Here is a 21114-nt window from a genome sequence, read left to right on the forward strand (position 1 = left end):
GATTTGGTGATCATTTACTATATTTGGTGGTCATTTACTATATTTGGTGATCATTTACTATATTTGGTGATCATTTACTTTATTTGGTGGTCATTTACTATATTTGGTGATCATTTACTTTATTTGGTGATCATTTACTATATTTGGTGTTCGATTACAATTTGAAGTGTTGTCATGACTAAAATAGCTGGTAGTATTGCAATCTCTAAAAAGTCTAAACTTTATTTTTTTGGTGCTAATTATCTTTTTTTGGTAAACAAGTTTAGGGTATCAGTGCATTTTTTGGTGGTCATTATATTTGTTCCCTTTGTAATATTATTAACTAAAAGTATGGATGTCAAACTTTCATGGAATTCCGTGCTTCCTCTTGTCGTTTTGACTATGTGATTACAACCATATCAACACGTCTTTACATAAGATCACCCGAAGCCTTTGTAGAAAGCTTTTAAAGGCGATATAATATTATGGAAGCGAAGATTTGACAGCCGATACCCAGATTCGGAAAGATCGATCATACGTCTGGTGATGGCGGATGAGATATTGCACTGGGATCGTAAAAACCCCAAGATAATAGAGCTTTCTTCGCAGATCTATTAATAAATTTCCAATTTTTAAAATAATGGCCGAAGTTCGCGGAAGTTCGGGGAGAGTTTTGACAAACGGACTCGCCGAGGTTTGGGAATTGTAAATTGCTTGGGCGAGAGATTGGATTGGAGACGTTTACGTTCTCTGAGTAGTTGAGTTTAATAAAAAGACAGAAGATGGATGAAACATAATTCTTAATCATGTTTAAAATTACTGTTACTTAAATGATGTTCGACAGAGATTTTTTTTTTTATGAAATAAGGGGGCAAACGAGCAAACGGGTCACCTGATGGAAAGCAACTTCCGTCGCCCATGGACACTCGCAGCATCAGAAGAGCTGCAGGTGCGTTGCCGGCCTTCTAAGGGGTAATAGGGGAGGGTAGGAAAGGGAATAGGGGAGGGTACGGAAGGAAATAGGGGAGGGTAGGGAAAAGAAAAGGGTAGGGGATTGGGCCTCCGGTAAACTCACTTACTCGGCGAAACACAGCGGAAGCGCTGTTTCACGCCGGTTTTCTGTGAGGACGTGGTATCTCTCCGGTCGAGCCGGCCCATTGGTGCCGAAGCATGGCTCTCCCACGTCAGAAAATTAGACTTAAACGTCTGAATGAAATTAGACAGAGATTTCCTATGTAATGTTTATAGGGTATGGTCCGAAATATAATCCAAATATACTGGGTAGTGCTCATGGTAGGATTCGTTCCGAATTAAATAACAGTACATATTTTATGTGTATGCATTGGGATGCTATTATAATATTATGTAGGTAGTACGTCACACTTGTTTCACCAGTGGCTCCACTAATACAGTATGATGAGATTGAAGACGTTTGCGACATGAGAACTCGGCAGTATACTGGGTTAAAATTTGGAACATGCGCATATTTAAAATATGAAGACCACACGGGAAAAGTAAGGAATGTCAAAGTCAGTTTCACAAAAAAGGTGACATTTCTTGTTTTTCCCGTGTGGCCTTCAAATATGATGTCAATTTACTTAAGATTCATCATCATCATCATCATCATATCAGCCTATAGTCGTCCACTGCTGGACATAGGCCTCTCTCAATGAACGCCAAGATGACCGATTTCCATACATAATATTATGTAAACAATATTATTGAGCCTCATATAAAGTTTATGTTAGACTTGATGATGATGATATCCATCAAGGTTTCTCAGAAGGCTCAAAGACTTAACATCAGGGGGAAAACAAATCAGCCTCCAGCGAAAATAAATTAAACATCCACATATCAAAGGCTGTTATTTCTTCCCATTTGTTGCTGTTGTTACTTCCAGTTTGTTGCTGTTGTTACTTCCCGTTTGTTGCTGTTGTTGCTCCCTGATGCTTTATTTGACATTTAGCCAAGACTTTTTCTTTGTCGCTTCTTTATAGAATCGCCGATCAAAATGTATGGAATTGACATTAGATGAGTCGAACGTCAACGTCATATTAACGAACGCTTATGTCAATTCCATACATTTTGATCGGCGACTCTATAATGCTGCGTTTCCACCAGAGCTGAGCGGAGCTGTGTTGCGAGGAATGTGTTTTTGAGAACCAATAGAATCGCTCCATTGACATGAATTTGCCATGACATCGCTCAGCGCGGCGATGCTATTGGTTCTCAAAAACACATTCTTCGCAACACAGCTGCGCTCAGATCTGGTGGAAACGCAGCCTTATGCTCGGGCCGCACGCGCGTAGTGCTTCGTTCTTAAAACGATACCATTGGACGATCTGCATGTATCGTCTAATGGTATGGTCTCATATCACGAAGCTTCGTACGACAGACGTAAGTGCGGCCGTGGCATTCAGAAGCGATTAAGATAACGTGTCAGCTAGATGCCCCTGTTGATCCATGTTGCTGTTGTTGTTGTTTCTTATTTTAAACAAAGGTATTATTTATTAATTTTATTTATTAATTCCTTTGTCTCCAGATGACGGTCCGCGGTTCCTGTCCCGTGGGCACTCGTTCCGGACGGTGGTGGGGGACACGCTGCTGCTGCCGTGTCAGGTGCAGAATCTAGGTAAGATTATCTCACTCATAAGGACAGGGAATTTTGTAAATAAAGCCCTTTATTAATAAAACTATTTACACTACGTTTCTATATGTTACGGTCTTTGTCAACGTCTATCGTTGGAAACGCTACTAGACGAAGGAAGAAAAAAAGAGAAGAAAAGAGGAAAATATAATGTATCTACTCAGTGGCGGGGCATATTTGATGCGGGCTAGGAATATTTTGCGAGGCCCCGTGAAGGATGCCTAAAGACGACGTATTTTTAGGAGAAGAAATTTTTTTATACTCAAGTTTTTATAAATAAAAATTTTAGTATCAAAACTTGTAAATGCTAAAAAAATCCTCGTCCAAGGGGCGCGAGGCCCTTTTCTAATGTAAGCTTTAATTTTATACCACTGTCTCAAATGCTTCCGAGAGATTGTTTAAAAATAGAGCATAGAATTTACAAATTGATATGAAATTGTGATTTATCTAAATTTTTATCAAAATAAATTAAACTAGACCCAACATATTATTCGGCTAATTAAATCGTACATATAGGTGAAACAAATTACTAAACCTGGATGTTGATAGTTGATATTAACGATCGTTTTCCACTTGGTAATGTACAGAATACATCTCAAATATACCTTTATACCAACAGCATAAGGACTATTATACAAACCCCTAAGGGTAAAATATCTATGAACGATACCTAAGAGCTCCGATAGACCTTAATGCCGATAAAATAAGAACTATTATAGGGGTAAAATAACTGTGAACGGATACGTGGATGAAGTTTTGTTGGAGCTTCCTGTGAGGGTGTATAAATCTACATCAGGATGCTGGCTATTATCTATTATACGTATTCCGTTCATTAGGTTGAACATTTTAATGCTGTAGAAACTTTGTCCGCTCGTTCTCATAATATTTTGTTTTGATTAAAAGCGTGGTTTTCTCGTAAGTTTCCGTTTCATCAGTGGGAAAATAGTTGTACGTGTTAATAATAAAACTGTTTAAAAGTTAGGTTTAAGTACCTACTTTTGAATTAATACAATACAAAATGATGATGATTCAGTTTTTATATTTTTTTTATTTAAATCGATGCACCAACAACTTAATGCTAAAAAATTACACTAGTTCTTTACAGCCCCCTTAGACAAAGTATCTTTCGTTAAAAACGATGACGAAATTCGTTATCAAAATGTATGCGGTTTGACATAAGTCATCGCTAAATGACATTTCGCTTGCGATTTGCGAAGACTATGTCAAATCCCATACATTTTGATAAAGAATTTCGTCATCGTTTTTAGCGAAAGAGATTTTGACTACTATGTCTTATTCTAAAACAAAAGTTAATTAGTGTACACAGCGGTGAGTTCATAACTAATGCAAGCCAACGAAAGTTATAATATAATATTCGTCTTGCCCTGTCTTGCCTATAATATTATTATGATCATACGCGTGCGATAGACATATTCTCAATCACAGTTATCATTTAAATTTAACTATGGTTAATAATTTTAACGGCTGATTTTTATGTATGAGTTGTCAATAGGTTTATAATAATATTGTGGGATATTTTTGGGATCCACAAAAGGAAGATCTTGTCGAGCGAAGTCTCTTGTCGAGAGAAGTATACAAAGTCAGGTCAAAGCCCACTGTCGTTTCACACGTCGCGTTGTATATTTTTTTTATGGAATAAGGGGGCAAATGAGTAAACGGGTCACCTGATGGAAAGCAACTTCCGTCACCCATGGACACTCGCAGCATCAGAAGAGCTGCAAGTGCGTTGCCGGCCTTTTAAGAGGGAACAGGGTATTAGCTCCCCTATTACCCTGTTCCCTTTTAGGGACGGAAGGAGAGAAGGAAATAGGGCAGGGTAGGGAGGGGAAAAGGGTAGAGGATTGGGCATAGTTACTATGTCGCGCCGGTCTAAGAAACTTCTTTAGTGCGTGAATGTGAATCGCACTATCGAAGTGTCGTAAGAATTTGTTGTTTGATCCGCTGCAATGTCCTGACTCCTGGGTAACTTATTCAGTCAGGTTATGCTTTTACTCTTGCTCATACATACGTAAATCTAAAACCTTTGCACAACAGACCGGAAGGCAACATTCAGGCCATTTAACTCCAAACATATTTCAAACACACAAAGCGGTCGCGAAATTAAAAGAATTAAACAAAAACGTATCCACAGTGTGCCCTCGGCAGACATTTTGTTTTTGATTAGGACGCTTTTTGTTGAAAAATGATATTGTATCTTTGTATAAGGTTTAGCGGCAGGCACACATGATTTTTTTATGGAACGAAGTTTTACGGAAGAAAAGTATAAACCTGTATAAAGTGATAGCAAAAATAAATATTGCAAATGATTGCAAAATACATTCATTCTTTGTTGACGACTTAGGGCCTGTCCACATGTCCACGTTACGACGTCGTCAACGTGGAACGGTGCGGTTACGACGTCCGGTTGTCGTGACGTGGAAATTTACGTCAACGTAACGTAATTAATGCCCGTCACGATGTAGCAAAAGTATTACATAATAAGTATGGCCGTTTGACATCAATTTTGAATTGTGAATTTGCGTCGTTGTCTCTTATCGTTTTAGTTTAGGGCCCTCGCCCACTGCGACCTTTAGTAGCGATGCAGTCGCGCGACTATGAAGCTCACGAGTCACGCCTGCATCACTACTAACGCGCGTTAGTCGCATTTGCAACGCCACACATGACACAGGATACACAGCTAGTCTGCATCGCGACTGTATCGATGCAAATTTTTTTTTTTTTTTATGAAATAAGGGGGCAAACGAGCAAACGGGTCACCTGATGGAAAGCAACTTCCGTCGCCCATGGACACTCGCAGCATCAGAAGAGCTGCAAGTGCGTTGCCGACCTTTTAAGAGGAAATAGGGTAATAGGGGAGGGTAGGGAAGGGAAGGGAAAGGAATAGTTGAGGGTAGGGAAGGGAATAGGGTAGGGGTTAGGGGATTGGGCCTCCGGTAAACTCACTCACTCGGCGAAACACAGCGCAAGCGCTGTTTCACGCCGGTTTTCTGTGAGAACGTGGTATTTATCCGGTCGAGCCGGCCCATTCGTGCCGAAGCATGGCTCTCCCACGTATAAAAATATGCGACAGTATCGCGACCTCATCAAAAAGGCGCAATGGATTTTGGCCTTCGCCCACTGTGACTTTTAGTAGTGATGCAACCGCGACTATGAAGCGCACGACTGCAGCACTACTAAATACTAATGCGCGTTAGTCGCGTTTGCAACGCCACACAGGACACACAGTTAGCGACTGCATCGCGAACTACTACTACGCAAATATGCAAAAGTATCGCGACTACATCGCTATTTCGCACGTATGTTTCAAGTGCAAGACGGCGCGTTCGCGCTTGTAAAAAACGAACGTTCGCGCTAGTCAAACGAATACGGAAAACGAAATCGAATTCGGAAAACGTACGTAAGCGGCCAGCTCCTGGCTTCAGTAACGTGAAGTCACAGAAGCGGGGTTAGGTAACCACGATATCCCCAAAACTTAACTACCCACACTAACCCAACAACGTCCACATTGCAGGCTCGCTGGTGTTGCTATGGCGACGGGGCCCGGCGGTGCTGACGGCGGCCAGCCTCATGGTCACCAGGGACGAGCGGTTCCGGCTCGTCGACGGCTACAACCTGCAGATCACTGATGTTGGACCACAGGTACGGCTATCGCACTATTACTCTATAGTCCGGACAGTTTCAGGTGGCACCAGCGGTCGTTGACATTTCTAGTCTAGGAGCTATGTGAAAAATGCTCGCACTGTATTCTGTTAACTTAATAAAAAAATTAAGTTTAATGCTAAGTACTCACATACGGTTTTACTCGATCGAGCAATCACGTAGAGAAAAAACTTCGGCTCGGGCTTTCGTCCACACATTCAGCATTACTCGATAGTTTTACTCCAAATCGAGCAAAAATTATCGTGTGGACCGCAAAACTCACTCGCTTGAGTATGGTTTGAGTGAAGCTTGACGGCTCGCGTCGAGTAAATTCAAAGGAAATTAGATTTATTTAATTAAGTAATTTTTATTCTATGAGACTAAGATTTAGGCAACTTTTACTCGATATGGAGTAAATCTATTGAACAAAACCGTATGTGGTATTTAGCAATATAAAAACATAGACTTTTTAAGATTTATCGGAAAACCTCTTGGTAACTCTTAGTATGATATATAGAAATATCTGATGTTTTAGTCTAAGACCACAGAATCTAATAAGAACGACAAGTTTTCAAATTTTTTGTTTTACTTATTCCGACGCCAGTTGTTATCTTCAGGTCTTCGAAAAACAAGATATAAATGACGAAAATAATGTAAGACAAACATAAATTCGCGGTAACCTCGATTTTGTTAGCGGCAAAACCCTTGTGTCCATATAAATATGGAGTAAAAAGCAGCTGTCACTGGAAATGGCGCCAAAACATCGGCTGAGTGATGCCAGCGTAAAAAATAACGAGAAAGGAGGTTTTTTATGTAGCAATTATCATATTTTACCGCCGCGCGCCGCTATTATTTGTGTGGGTACGTTTAGCATTTTTTACGTGACTAATATTTTAAATTAGGTATAATACAACTATGATGTACCCGGCTATGAAAAATGTAGCCGCAAGTTTATTTATTCGACATTATCTCGTTTACCGTTTTTCTTAGTTTATATTATCGTAACTAATTTGTTTCTTGATTTATGTGTTGCGTTAAAATTATACTATGTAGTTTAAGAACTGACTTGAATTTTAAATGGAGTAAAAATGTTTTACTTTTTATTACTATTTTTTAAATGCTCAACATAATATTATTATTTTATAATGTCGCAGTTTACAAATAGCAATAATTGCACTTACAATTAAGAAGGTTTTGACATAAAATTACTTTAATAATTAGCTTATAGATAATCATTTCAATTTTGAGTAAGTATAGCAACACCATAATCTGCCATGTTGAATTTCCATTATCGTAAAAACTAAGAACTATTGGAAAAATAAAAATCGTACTGCCTTATTAGTCATGGCCAGGTAAAGGTCTTCCTTGGAAATCAAATAACTTTAAATGTACCGTGCTCTCCATTTCGATTCCTTTGTCGTCGGTCGGACAATTTAAAAAGTCGTTACGTCATAAATTCCTCGGGTCGTTATTCATAATGACGTATTAAAGGTAATTCAATTTGGCCCCGCGATTTCCCGGGGCCTGGCCCTTAAGGTTCGCACACAATATGCGGAGCCGCATTGGGGCGGAGTGCAGAGCAAAACGTTTACCTAACCTATTTTTGACATTGATGACGTGCCGGGTCACAGAGTGTTGACGGAACGCAGTGCAGTGACAGGAGTGCTAAGTACTCACATACGGTTTTACTCGATCAAGCAATCACGTAGATTAAAACCCACTGCTTAGGCTTTCGTCCTCACATTCAGCATTAATCTATCGAGTGACGCGCGCCGTTCAGTATTCACGGAACCGTTCGAGGCTCGAGCCAAAAGATGACTCACAAATCGTCCACATGCTTGAGGAAAGCTCAACGGCTCGCGTCGAGTGAGTTCGATGGAAATTAGATTTGTTTAATTCCATCGAGCCGGCTCGGTGCGAGCCTTCGACATTTTACTCGATTTGGAGTAAAACTATCGAGTAATACTGATAGTGAGAACTTACCATAACAGTGTGAGAACAGCCAGAATTCTCTTGCAATTTGCAAACAATTAACGTGCTTAAAGCACTCCCTTGACGAGTCAGATTGGGCCGCATCTCACGGTCGTAAATCTGTATCGATCGCAATAACGCGACCGTGTTAGGTCACACAATTTGTATTCAACCGATTTGAGCAGATCTTTTGCGCTCCGCCCTGGCACGCTGCGTCTCGGTATTGTGTGTGCGAGCTCTCAACCGTGGTTTAGCAAGATTACTGACTTAATACAGATTTGAAATTGCTTATCGTCGACTTTCGAGTTTTGTTCCTGTGGATCGGACAATATACGTATAGTCGCCAGTATAAAGATTAAGTCCAGAGATTTAGAGTCTCTTAAAACTTTGGTTCTGGGTTTATCGCTTGTTTTACGGATTTTTTCAGCCGAACTAAAGCAATATTGTTAATTTGAGAGTACAAGATAAAGACTAAGTAGAGGCAAACTACCAAAATAGTTAGAATTTGTATAGACGTACTTGCGTTTTTTTTAATGCCGACCATTTCCTCAAACTTTCTCCAAATTATCAGCAGTTGGATTGTAATTCTAAACGATCCAACTATTTCTAAGCTACCGTTCATTTCTGTTGAGGTTTGGTGCAGAAGTAAATCATCCATCCATCTATCGTAGACTTTCACAATTCAACACTAGTAGCATAGTCAAAACTTTCTGCCGCGCACCGTAATACTCTGGAACGAACTGTCACCTGCAGCTCTTCTAATGTTGTTATCCATAGGCGATGGTAGTTGCTTTCCATCAGGTGACCGTTTGCTAGTTTGCTCTCATATTTTAATTTAAAAAAATCTTTGTTGAGACATTCTCACGCCAATAAGCAACAGCCACTCTTCTAACCCACCTCCACAAACTTTTACCATAGTGTAAGTAAGTAAGGGCAAAAGGCCCACCACACATTCCCACCACTGCATCTCCTGTGTCGCCAGGATCAACAGTGGTAACCAACCACTAAGACCCTTTGATATGATCTCAGGGATGCCCGAGGGATAAGCTAAATCTGTCTTGGGACCCGCCACGAAATTAATCAGAAGAAATGAGGAGTAGGAGATATCCAATTTCCCTCCCCAAGCAAAGCGGGAGACAGCTAAATTGTAATGACATTGATGTCCGAACAAAGGGGGTAGCACCACGAGATTTTTTTTTTATAAATAAGTAAGCTGCAATCAATCCCATTATTTGGTGTCTAGCCAACCATTCAACCATATCGTGAACTTTCACATTTATTGACCACTATCTATCTAGTCACTATAATTTTTCCAACTGTTTTCAGGATGCGGGCGACTACGTCTGCCAGATTTCGGACCGGACGCCCAGGGACCAGGTGCACACAGTGGAGGTGCTGGTCCCGCCCAGCGTCAGGGCGTCCCCGGAGAGTAAACATGCCGCTGCCAGACGAGGGGGCGCTGCCGTGCTGGAGTGCCGAGCGTCTGGCAACCCTGTGCCGTCGGTCACGTGGCACAAGCTGGTGAGTTACCAAGAGATGGTGTGTGTTTGTTTGTGTGTGAGAGAGAGAGTATTTGCGAATGACGGGCGTTTGGTACTCCCATGGCGTGGGTGAAGTGGCAAAGAAAGAAATTAAGATGACGTTTGGGGTTCCATATTACCAACCAACCAATGTAATGAATTTGTATTGAGTGGCTTCGGTACTCATAGTCCATAACATGGGGTTTAGACTATAGGGCGAGTTGCAAAACTGAAAATGTAATATTTTAAACGTTAAAGTTTGTATGAAAACCTAAAATTCTACTAACTATTTGATCAAAAAATTGGAAAATGCATTCTGCAATGCATTTTCCAATTTTTGCATCAAGTTCATTTAAATTATTATGCTCATGTTTGATGGCTGATATGTAATAAAAAGCTTAAAGCATTAGCACCATCCATCTCATAACCCCTAGCAGCTTGAAACCGCTTGATCAGAACCTGTCGTTCCAGAACGACACGAGCACGCGGCTGTCTGAAGGTCCCCAGCTGCAGCTGTCGCGGCTGGAGCGGCAGCACAGCGGCCGGTACGCCTGTACAGTCGACAACGGTGTTGGACCACCACTGGTGACGGAGTTCCAGCTGCAAGTGCTCTGTAAGTGACTTTTCTTGTTAAGGAACTTAAGCAATACTTACCCGTAGACATCTTACTCTGTGTGTTGAGGGTTCGAAAGAGGGTTTAACTGGTGGTAAGTAATAGCTACCCTTAGCTGCATCTGTCGCGGCTAGAGCGACTGGTATGCCTGTATTGTGGACAACGGTGTTGGATCACCGCTGGTCACGGAGTTCCAGCTACAAGTGCTCTGTGAGTTGAGGATTTTGCTGATTTGAGGGAAGGTGTTAGGTGACCGGATGATAGAGGTATGGATATCCGCAAGAACAAAGATTTACTTATGAGTCTGATTTTCAATTGCAGTGCAAAATGCGGCTTAGTGGCGCTCAATGTCGAATTGTGCTAATGCCTAATTTTAACGTAAATTATGTGAAACGTTGCTGTAGTTGAAACGTCAACGTTGATCATTATGCCGCATAATGCGCTCTATAGTAGTGGTGCAATTTGGAAACAGGGATAGCAACTGTTTTGGAATATTTTGCATTTTCGGGCTAGTTCTCGCTGTGTTCATACTAACTGAAATATTTTATTTTTAACTGCAATATTTACATTTTTATTCCAGACCCTCCGGAGATAACGGTGGAGCGGTCGTGGGTGCACACAGGCGAGGGGTTCCGCGCCGAGCTGCTGTGTACAGTGCTCGCTGACCCACCCGCTGAGGTATTGCAGATTATTGAAACTTTCTATGTGAAATAGGATGAACCTTTTGTTTCATTTTCAATTCTATTGACATTTATATTTTATGCCATTTGAGTATGTAAGTGAATGTGATTGAGTAAGCTAAAGCTATGTTATGGTGGATTTATAAAAAAAGTTGGCAAACAAATAAATATTGACCACCGTCCAAGAGGGTCTTTTTAGGATTCACGAGCTTTGACAGTTTTGATACTCTTTATAAAAATTTCCGTCCTCTTACGTCATCCATCAGGGAGCCTCGCATAATATATCTCGCCCACATCCAATTAAGGTCTTGCCCCGCCACTATTGATATATTTCCATTCTCAGAAACTTCATAAGCGCAATTCAGGATTGTGGCGCTGTTTGGTCCGCTATGCTACTAAGTAACGATAATGGTCCCCCAGGTACTGTGGTACCAGAACTCGTTCCCGCTGAGCGCGTCGGAGCGCGTGACGATGTCGGTGCGCGGGAACAACCATACGCTGCTCATCGCCAACGTCCAGCCGGAGGACTTCGGCAACTACACGTGAGTATACTCTCCTTGTACCAAAGACTGACCAAAACGTACAGGCCACATAAAGCTTCAAGGTCATTCGCCGAGTGAGCTGCTCAGTTGGCACAATAAGTCATTATTCTGCATATAATATTTCTAAGAGAAAGCAGTTTTTTTTTAGAAACGTCAACTTAAATTTGCTAATATTTGTTAGGTCTGTGGGAGTGCTGGCTACAAAGGAAGATCTTCAGACCGAGCGTGGTTCTATGCTCAGTCAGGCTGAAGCCCCTTGTAGCTATTTGAGATGTAATATACATAATATTATGTTGCATCGATTTTAGAAACATCAATAGCGTGATTTAGAATGTTTGGTCTGATACCATCTGTAAGGTCAATAACGTAAGTCCTGTCATTGATCCACTTCATCATTAAACTGTGATGATTAATGATGATTCCGTTCCAGTTGCGTGGCGGACAACTCGCTGGGTCGTGCGCGGCGGCACGTGGAGGTATCGGGGCGGCCGGGCGCGGCGCGCTTCCTGTCGCCGCCGCTGGCGCGCGCGCGCACCGCCTACACGCTCGCCTTCGCCGTCGACAGCTACCCGCCGCTGGACGAGCTGCGCCTGCTGTACAGGCAGCTGGCGGTACGTACACCCTGAGAGCTGAGAGCCACGTGGATAAAGGTAGACGGCGGTATGGCCTACTTGTGCCGAGAGTTGTTGCTGAGAGAGAAAGAGAGCGGCGACTAACAAGTTCAAGGTCAAAATCAGCTTTGCAATGTTGCGCGTTTTTTTTAGGATCTACATGACCTAATATAAATTGAATCTGTTTCCTTCAATTTCCAGATAATCCAAGTTCTACACAACCTTGCCTCAACTGAATTTGTCTCCTCCCATATTCAATCAGACAAGACATTTCAGCACCAAGTTCTACGCCTACTTGTAATTTAACTAACTCCATATTCTCTCATTCCAGATATAAACGAGCCACTTTCCCACTAACTGATCTTTTTCACCATATTTCCAGATAAACGAGTCGTTCCAGCAGCCGGGTCGGTGGCACGACGTGGTGATCCCGGCCCCGGAGGCGGCGGGCTCGCTCACACACCGCGTCGCCCACGAGCTGCGCGGCCTCGAGCCCGGGGCTGTCTATGAGGCTATAGTCCAGGCTAAGAACAGATACGGGTGGAATGAGGTGAGGATTGGTCTCGTAATCTAATCTAATCAGTATTGGACCTGATCTGATTATTAAAATTCTTACCGTCGTCATGTCCCTATCTTCTTACCCACTACCCACACCTACTGCAGACAGAACTCCTTCATGCATCGTGCAAGCAAGCTACTTAACTCGATTTGTTCCAATATGGATCTTGCTATTTTCAATTGTAATGTTTCAGCTTTAAAAAGATCGTTGTGCAAGCACTTTGTCGATCAAAAATAATTGATTGTTGATGTTTATTTCTTCTGTATGAAATATTGTAATGTAAGAAATAAGATAACACTAAATAAATAACTGATATTCTTGATTAAGAGCTCACCTGACTCTAAAAATCAAACATCGTCCTTCTCTCTTCACACTCACGCCCGTCTTTCATATGCCAGGTGAAAAAGGATGGCGCGGAATCATCGCCGAGTTAGTTTTACTTGAATAAACGACGAACTGTAATGATTATGAAAAAAGTGTTTTGAGCAAATGTAGGTTTTAACAATACCTTTTTAGATATTAAAAAATATTAAAGAAAAGACAGCAAACTTCGAAGATCCAAGCAAAAATGTGTCTAAAACAAGGTTTTTTGTAAAAAAGAAACTATCGAGCATTTTTTGAGTAATCGTGTTTTCGTCTTGAGCATTTAATCTTTATGAACTGAAGTTACTTGTGTCAAAAAATCAGTTTTCTAGACCTTACAGATTTTGAGATCTAGGTTAAAGTATGTAGTCAAGTTAGGGTCATATGGGCTCTTAAAATGTAAATTGTGTTGCAGTAGTACTAGGTATCCATAAAATATTTAAGTCAATAAACTGTAAACTATTACCTACTATTAGTGAAAACTTCTAATTGGCTCTTATGTACTTATTCCGTTTTTTTTTATTTCATTGTAACAATAGCTGTAAGTTTTCTTAAAATAAAAATAAAATATGTAATACGTGGGAGAGCCATGCTTCGGCACGGATGGGCCGGCTCGACCGGAGAAATACCACGTTCTCACAGAAAACCGGTGTGAAATACAGCGCTTGCGCTGTGTTTCGCCGAGTGAGTGAATTTTACCGGAGGCCCAATCCCCTACCCTGTTCCCTTCCCTACCCTCCCCTATTCCCTCTTAAAAGGCCGGCAACGCACCTGCAGCTCTTCTGATGCCGCGAGTGTCCATGGGCGACGGAAGTTTGCGTTTGCCCCCTTATTTCATAAAAAAAATATATATTTATATATATATATATATATATATATATATATATATATATATATGTGAGAGCTCCGAAGGATAGTCTAGCGGCCCTAGCGCCTTTCCGCTCCTTTACCACCGATACCTCGCTGCTGAATATATTTTTTGAGTACCAAAACTACGTGAAACAAAAATGGATGTTCTTAAGTTAAGAGCATGCTTGAAATTTTGGTAAACAATATATATAGTATAATCACCTAGCCTAAAGCTAAATGCTTAAACACAACAAAAGGTGTTCAAAGCTTCTTTAATATTCGTCAAAACATAATATCTTATATCTTTAAACGAGCAAAAAATGACATTTTCTAAAAATGATTCCTAGCTAGAGATAATTTAGTATATAGGGGGTTTCGGGGGCGATAAATCGATCTAGCTAGGAATCATTTTTAGAAAATGTCATTTTATTCGTGTTTTATTGAATACCGAGCAAAGCTCGGTCGAATAGCTAGTATTTAAATAAACACTAGATGACGCCCGTAACTCCGTTGCGCCAAATTTCGTTCATCGTGTGAGAACATTTTTCCGGGATAATACGTATCCTAATTCCTATGTCCTTTCCCGGGACTCAAAGTATCTCCCAAACAGCAAAATCGTTTCAGCGATTTGAACGTGAAGAGGTGACAGACAGACAGACACACTTTCGCTTGATTTACGATATTAATATGCATGTATGTTTCTTGTTTTCAGGTGAGCGACATCTTCCAGTTCCACACTCTAGGCGGGGAGCACTCTGTGCACGCGGACGAGCTCACGCCGATGTTCTCGGCGGCGCGCGCGCTGACAGTTCCCGCCATTTCCCTCGCCGCCATCTTGACCCGCGCCATCTTGTCCACACTTGATATTGACAGCTCGACGTTTTGACACTTGCGTTCCGGTAACGAATTTTTTTAAATCAGACTGAAAATTTTACTGCCTACCTAGTTTATTTTCCACGGTGTATATTGTACTTTGATGATTGAGTATGAGTGTGCTGTGCGATTTTTTAGCTTTTTTATTAGTTTATAATGGATAAAATAAAATAAAAAATCATAATAATGCAGAATATTTAGTTTTAAATGTTATTATGTTTGAATGTTTTATGAAAATAGCATTTTTTTTTCAATAATTTTGTAAATAAAATGAACTGAGCTGAAAAATCGCATGTATCGTATAATATCTAGGATCGATGTGAATTAGATTTTGTTTCAAAATAATCGTCAAACGGTTATTTTAAATGACACCAAATTTTTTATAAATATTTTCTAATTGGAACCGCATCTGTCAGTCTATTATAAATTATAATTTTTATTGGATTCTAAAAAGTTTTAGATATCAACAAAAATGAATTGCCGTAAGATAACTATTTTTTGTATACTTTGCAAACAAGACTATTTAACAACTTTTCTTTGGCAGATGTGTTTTCTTAATAGACGATTAGGTGTATAAAATGTGAAAATAATTTAGACTGTTTATTTATAAAATATTATACTTAAATGATCTCATTTTGTACTGTAAGTTTTTGACGTTGTTCACGACAGCAGCCATCTTTTTTTTTTTGAGGATATTTCTAGGAATCTTTTAGCATGTATGAATAGGACAAGAGAAAAAATATGTATAGCGTAAGGAGTCATAAAATGCTACAAGACTTTAAATGAATGTGGACGGGGCGCTGCCGGTAAAAGAGAACTGTCAAAACATGTCAAAAATGGGGTTTTGTATGATGGCGGCGTTAGTTCCTTTTTTCGCCACGTTCATTTAAAGCCATGTCGATCTTTAGTTAATGCATTAAAGTAAAAAGTACGATAATTATTATTTTTTAAATTTTAAAATTTCTGTCGTGAGCACCGTCAATAATAATTATTGTTCATAATAATCATACAGTTTGTTAGTGTAAACATTGTTGTCCTTGAAACCATCAAATGAACCCGTCAAATGAACAACTTTTTCTATGAGAACAATGCTGGGAACTCAAAAAAATCCGTCGTCATACCCATACAAATTGCCGATCCGGGCATCCGTATGGGTATGAAGACGGCATTTTTTTTTGAGTTCCCAGCATTGTTCTCATAGAAAAAGTTGTTCATTTTGACGGGCTTATTTGATGGTTTCAAGGACAACGGGGTTTACACTAACACACTGTATAAATTTTAATTATTTTCAACTCCTAGCTCATAGTATGCTATATTTTCACTCAGCACAAGATAGCCTTCCATTCTTTTTTTTTTTAATACTTTCGACACATTCTGACCAAACGAAAGTTATTGCGGCTACTATACCTAACGACAGGCTGAGACGAGTATTAAAATGCTAATAATTATTTTTAATCTTATATTTCATTGTCAGCGTAAAAGTGGCCTAAATGTTGTAAAAAAATCTATTGATAAGATTTTTTACAGTTTTGTCTCCAAAGCCTTTGCTATATTTATTATTTTTAAGAACATAGAAAATAAGACACAATACATTTTTTATTAAATAACTAACTCAAAATATAGTCGGTTTAATCGAAAAGTTTTACTAGGTGTGCTTGTGTCTGGCCATTTTTACACTGAAACTTTAACATAGTGGCCATTTTGGTCCATTTTCGAAACGTCACATCCACATAAAAGAATTTATTATGTAGTAACATTAAATAATATTAAGCAATAACATGTGTTAGTGATAATGCTATCTAGATATTCGTACTGTAAGTAAGCGGTATTTTTCTTAAACTTTCCTATATTAATGTATTTTATTTAAGAGTAACATATGGGTGCAATAATAATTTAGGGGTTGTATTTGAAACTGGAAAAATATTGTACTTACTGTCACAAGCAATTTAAGTTTTTTTTTTCTTTTTTTTCCTCTTTTAAAACCCGTTTTCTATGTCATCAATACGTAGGTACTGTTTTTTTTTAAGTATACCGAATTTGATTATCCCATTTAATTAACGAATACCTGGATTTTGGATCCCTTGTCCAAATTAACTGATGTTTTTGTAATCTTGAAATAATATTTAACAGTAAGTAATTTTTAAAATTTTGTATTTACATGTCATAATTAATTATTAATTATTGTAAAAAACGAAAGCAATATAGCAACACATCATATTAATTTAATAATTTTAAGAATATTTTATTTATCGTAACGGACACTGCCGATTTCAGTTTTTTTTAATTGAACTTTTTTTTTATCTCGATGTAAAAAGTACTCGGAAATCGGCCATAATTTTTAAAAGTGTATTAGATGTAATTTTCTAGAAAAAAAAAAAGTATAAAATTGAAATTATAGTTGTAATTACAACGTGGACTTTTTGATTGGCTGTAGAAAACGCCTTTTTGGAGTTGTTTTCCAACACGATCCTGTAAGTAGAAGAATAAACGTGTAAATTTATTACTACATTTTGGTTTTTTCTGGCTTCGAGTGAAAGAAACTGATGGAACAAGTTGATAAAAAGATGGAACAAAAAATTTTTTTTCGTCTTTTTAAAAATAGCTCCTTACTACGAATAATAAAAACTAAGGAAAAGTAACTCCGTCAAAAAACATGCTCCACAATAGGTGTCAAAACTGTACCTTAGGTACACACATGGGCGTACCGGCAGCTGCCCCCTGGATCATGTTGACGTGCCTACTAAGTATATTATCTAGTACTTTCATGTATAAAAATTAAAAATAATAAAACGAATTTTTGTCATTTGTTTGCAATTTAATATTTTTATAACTAAAAATTATTAATTTTTTATTCTTTATAAGCACCTAGCTTAAAAAAAATCTGATTTGCCCCCCCCTGACACAGAATCTGCGTAATTTGCCCCCCCCCCTGGCCCAGAACCTGGGTACGCCCATGGGTACACATTTCAATACATTTGCAATATTTAGGTGACCTTGAGCGGTACTAGGCTGACGTTACATGACAGATCAAAAGGAACCAAATTTAAAACGGTAATAGTATGGGAGTTACGATTCCTTCGTTTTTATTATTCGTAGGCTCCTTAAAATTATTATATAACACCATCTACGGACTACGGTACGTTCATAACATAGGTACCTGAATGTGGAAATAGGAGTCATTTTAAAATTTCAGGTACAACATAGGGTCGTTTGTTTGGCCTCGCATTTCATCTGGAAGTGCCCTGTTTATAACATACATAATATTTTTATTTTTTTTATGAAATAAGGGGGCTAACGATCAAACGGGTCACCTGATGGAAAGCAACTTCCGTCGCCCATGGACACTCGCAGCATCAGAAGAGCTGCAGGTGCGTTGCCGGCCTTTTAAGAGGGAACAGGATAATAGAGGAGGGTAAGGATGGGATGGGAAGGGAATAGGGGAGGGTAGGGAAGGGAACAGGGTAGGGGATTGGGCCTCCGGTAAACTCACTCACTCGGCGAAACACAGCGCAAGCGCTGTTTCACGCCGGTTTTCTGTGAGAACGTGGTATTTCTCCGGTCGAGCCGGCCCAGTCGTGCCGAAGCATGGCTCTCCCACGTCTAAAATATATGCTATTAGCAAAAGTTTTTGATGCATAAGATGGATTCGAAGCCGCGACTATATACCAACAAGAATACCACTGAACAATTACAGAGGTCATCAAGTTTTTGTGTTTGTTAACTATCTAGGTGTTTGCCTTGGATGGTAATTGTAGGTGATTGTAAAAAGTGAGAAAGTAAATTGACTCAAAACTTAACGGAGTAATTGAAACAAAACATTTTGATCCTTTTTTTCTTTTAGCGGCTTATTCTGTTTGTGAAACATGCAAATATATTTTTTGAAAATCTGCCGTCAAAATTTGTCATTGACAGATTTTGGTAGACATACGTGTACATTGACTTATTATGACAATGTCAAGGCTATTATTTGGCTATCGTAGTGATTATATTCTCTTTGTTGGCTATTATCTTTAGAGGTATTCGAGGTAAACGCACGCATTTTTTCCAAAGCTTATAAAATTGATATAGTTATAATACTGAATACGCCTTCTATTCCATGATTAAGCATTTCGCCGTACGTAAATGTAGAGTTTGGGACCATTTTGGTTCCCGTAAATCCATAATTAGTATTTCTATTTTTTTTCCTTCTGCGTACTTTTACCTCAACTTGCGGGTAAATGTACGCAGTCCTTTTTTCCAACACTCAAATGCCTGGTACTCAATAAAGCATTGTAGCAAATTGCCTAATAACTAATGGTGAAAATATGGATGTCAGTTAATAGTTATTGTTGTGTCGTTGTATGAGGGATAAAAACATTAAAATAAAGCTAACTGCCGTCTGCCGCAATAAAATGAGACTAATAATAATAATTATTATAAATTACTTTTTTTGGGTTCCGTACCCAAAGGGTAAAAAACGGGACCCTATTACTGAGACTTCGATGTCTGTCCGTCTGTCTCCAGGCTGTAACTCGAGAACCGCTATAGCTAGACTTCTGAAATTTTCACAGATTATGTATTTCTGGTGCCGCTATAACAACAAATACTAAAAATAAAATAAAGTTAATATTAAGGGGGGCTCCCATACAACAAACATTATTTTTTGGTCTTTTTGGCTCGTAATAAAAGTACAGTGGATGTTTAAAATAGTACTACCTAATTTTATTTTAAAAGATTAATTTTTTTTAATCTCACTTTTTTTTTGGTAAAAAAGTGGGCCCCGTAAGAGTTTCTTACGCCGGTTCTTCTCGCCGGGATAGTTCCCGAACCGGTGGTGGGCACCGTAGTATATCAACGGTCTGAAAGTATTTTCTTAACATCTACTCAGAAATAAAACAATTTTTATTTTTTATTTTATTTTTATTTACAATTACAAAGATAATATTAATTACAATTCGTTCAATAATCAATTTATTTAATTTTGCAGTTTGAAGCATTACATCTTAGGCATAAGATGCAGATAAAAATTATAATATTTTGAATTAAGTAAGTACTTAAAGTAATTTGCCTGGCACTATAAAAATATATAATATAAAACACTCATAAAAAGTTTTTATAACTTTGTTGCTGCATTTTATTATCTACTAGGTATAATATACCTAGGTATATTTTTTGTTAACATAAATAAAAATAATAAATGTTTTATTTTATCATGTATTTACACACAGTAAAAAAGTAGCCACCGATTTTGACTAATGTGTAGAGTTTTTAGATTCTCCTCGTGCGGCTGACACATTATAATATTATTATCAAATATTTAGCCGCGCTTTAGGATAAAATTAAGGTTTTTAGATTTAGGGCTGAGTATGTAAGGTTAGAAACTTGGCTCTACATGAGATCTCACTACTTTTTGACACGATATAATATTATGTTCTTATCTTGGCAACATTTTTACATGAAAATGTTTTTGGTGGGATTAAGTTTGCTGTAAAAGTAGTAGCGCTGAAAGAGAATTTTTTTTTTTCGTTTTTGTATGGGGAAACTCTTTACGCCAGGGCGCTTGCATGCAAATCACAAAAAGTTTCTTAGCAAACAGAAGCATATAGGTCGTAGTTGACGGCGAATGCTCGGACACTCAGTCTGTTGATGCTGGTGTCCCTCAGGGCTGTGTGCTATCGCCTACCTTATTCATACTACATATCAATGACATGTTACAGACCAACGGCATTCATTGCTATGCGGATGATAGTACAGGTGATGCTGTATATACCGGCTGCCCCAATATTTCTCGGCTAAATATCATTGAGAGTCGAAACGAACATGTGTCTAAAAATATACAGAATTCATTGGAGAAAGTCTCTGAATAGGGTAGACGTAACTTAGTCCAATTCAACCCCGCCAAGATACAAGTCTGCGCGTTCACCGCTAAAAAGTCACCAATGGTCGTACATCCTCGTTTTGAGGGCACATCTTTAACCATCTTCCCTAGCATTGAAAGACTTGGTGTTAGCATATCGAGCGAAGTCCAGTTCCAATATCATCTAGAGGGTAAGGCCAAGTTAGCCTCGAAGAAGCTTGGTGTTCTCAACAGAGCGAGACAGTACTTCAGTCCGGACCAACGCATACACCTCAATGTATTTCGTTGCGGGTCTCAAGACAGTTTTAGCATGTCCCTCGGGCTCCCAGAGATCATATCAAAGGGTTTTCGTGGTTGGATACCGCTGTCGATCCTGGCGACACAGGAGATACAGTGGTGGGGATGTGTGGT

The 21114-nt window shown here is 39.0% G+C and overlaps 1 protein-coding gene across 6 annotated transcripts in view; it reads left to right on the forward strand.

Annotated features, from left to right (window-relative positions):
• LOC121736801 (igLON family member 5) overlaps positions 1-15051 on the forward strand; it is a 113429-nt gene extending 98378 nt beyond the window's left edge. For 5 of the 6 annotated variants that reach the window (XM_042128191.1, XM_042128194.1, XM_042128193.1 and 2 more), the window contains 9 exons: positions 2522-2611; positions 6159-6286; positions 9584-9778; positions 10234-10390; positions 10971-11068; positions 11491-11612; positions 12043-12223; positions 12606-12773; positions 14707-15051. In XM_042128191.1, the coding sequence (XP_041984125.1) occupies positions 2522-2611; positions 6159-6286; positions 9584-9778; positions 10234-10390; positions 10971-11068; positions 11491-11612; positions 12043-12223; positions 12606-12773; positions 14707-14880 (1313 nt within the window). In that variant the 3' untranslated portion in view covers positions 14881-15051. The remainder of the gene's footprint in view (positions 1-2521; positions 2612-6158; positions 6287-9583; positions 9779-10233; positions 10391-10970; positions 11069-11490; positions 11613-12042; positions 12224-12605; positions 12774-14706) is intronic. The other variant, XM_042128196.1, reaches the window with a different exon arrangement.
• Positions 15052-21114: the final 6063 nt, after the last annotated feature.

The sequence above is a fragment of the Aricia agestis genome, chromosome 19, assembly GCF_905147365.1.
Source record: "Aricia agestis chromosome 19, ilAriAges1.1, whole genome shotgun sequence".
NCBI classification, from domain to species: domain Eukaryota; kingdom Metazoa; phylum Arthropoda; class Insecta; order Lepidoptera; family Lycaenidae; genus Aricia; species Aricia agestis.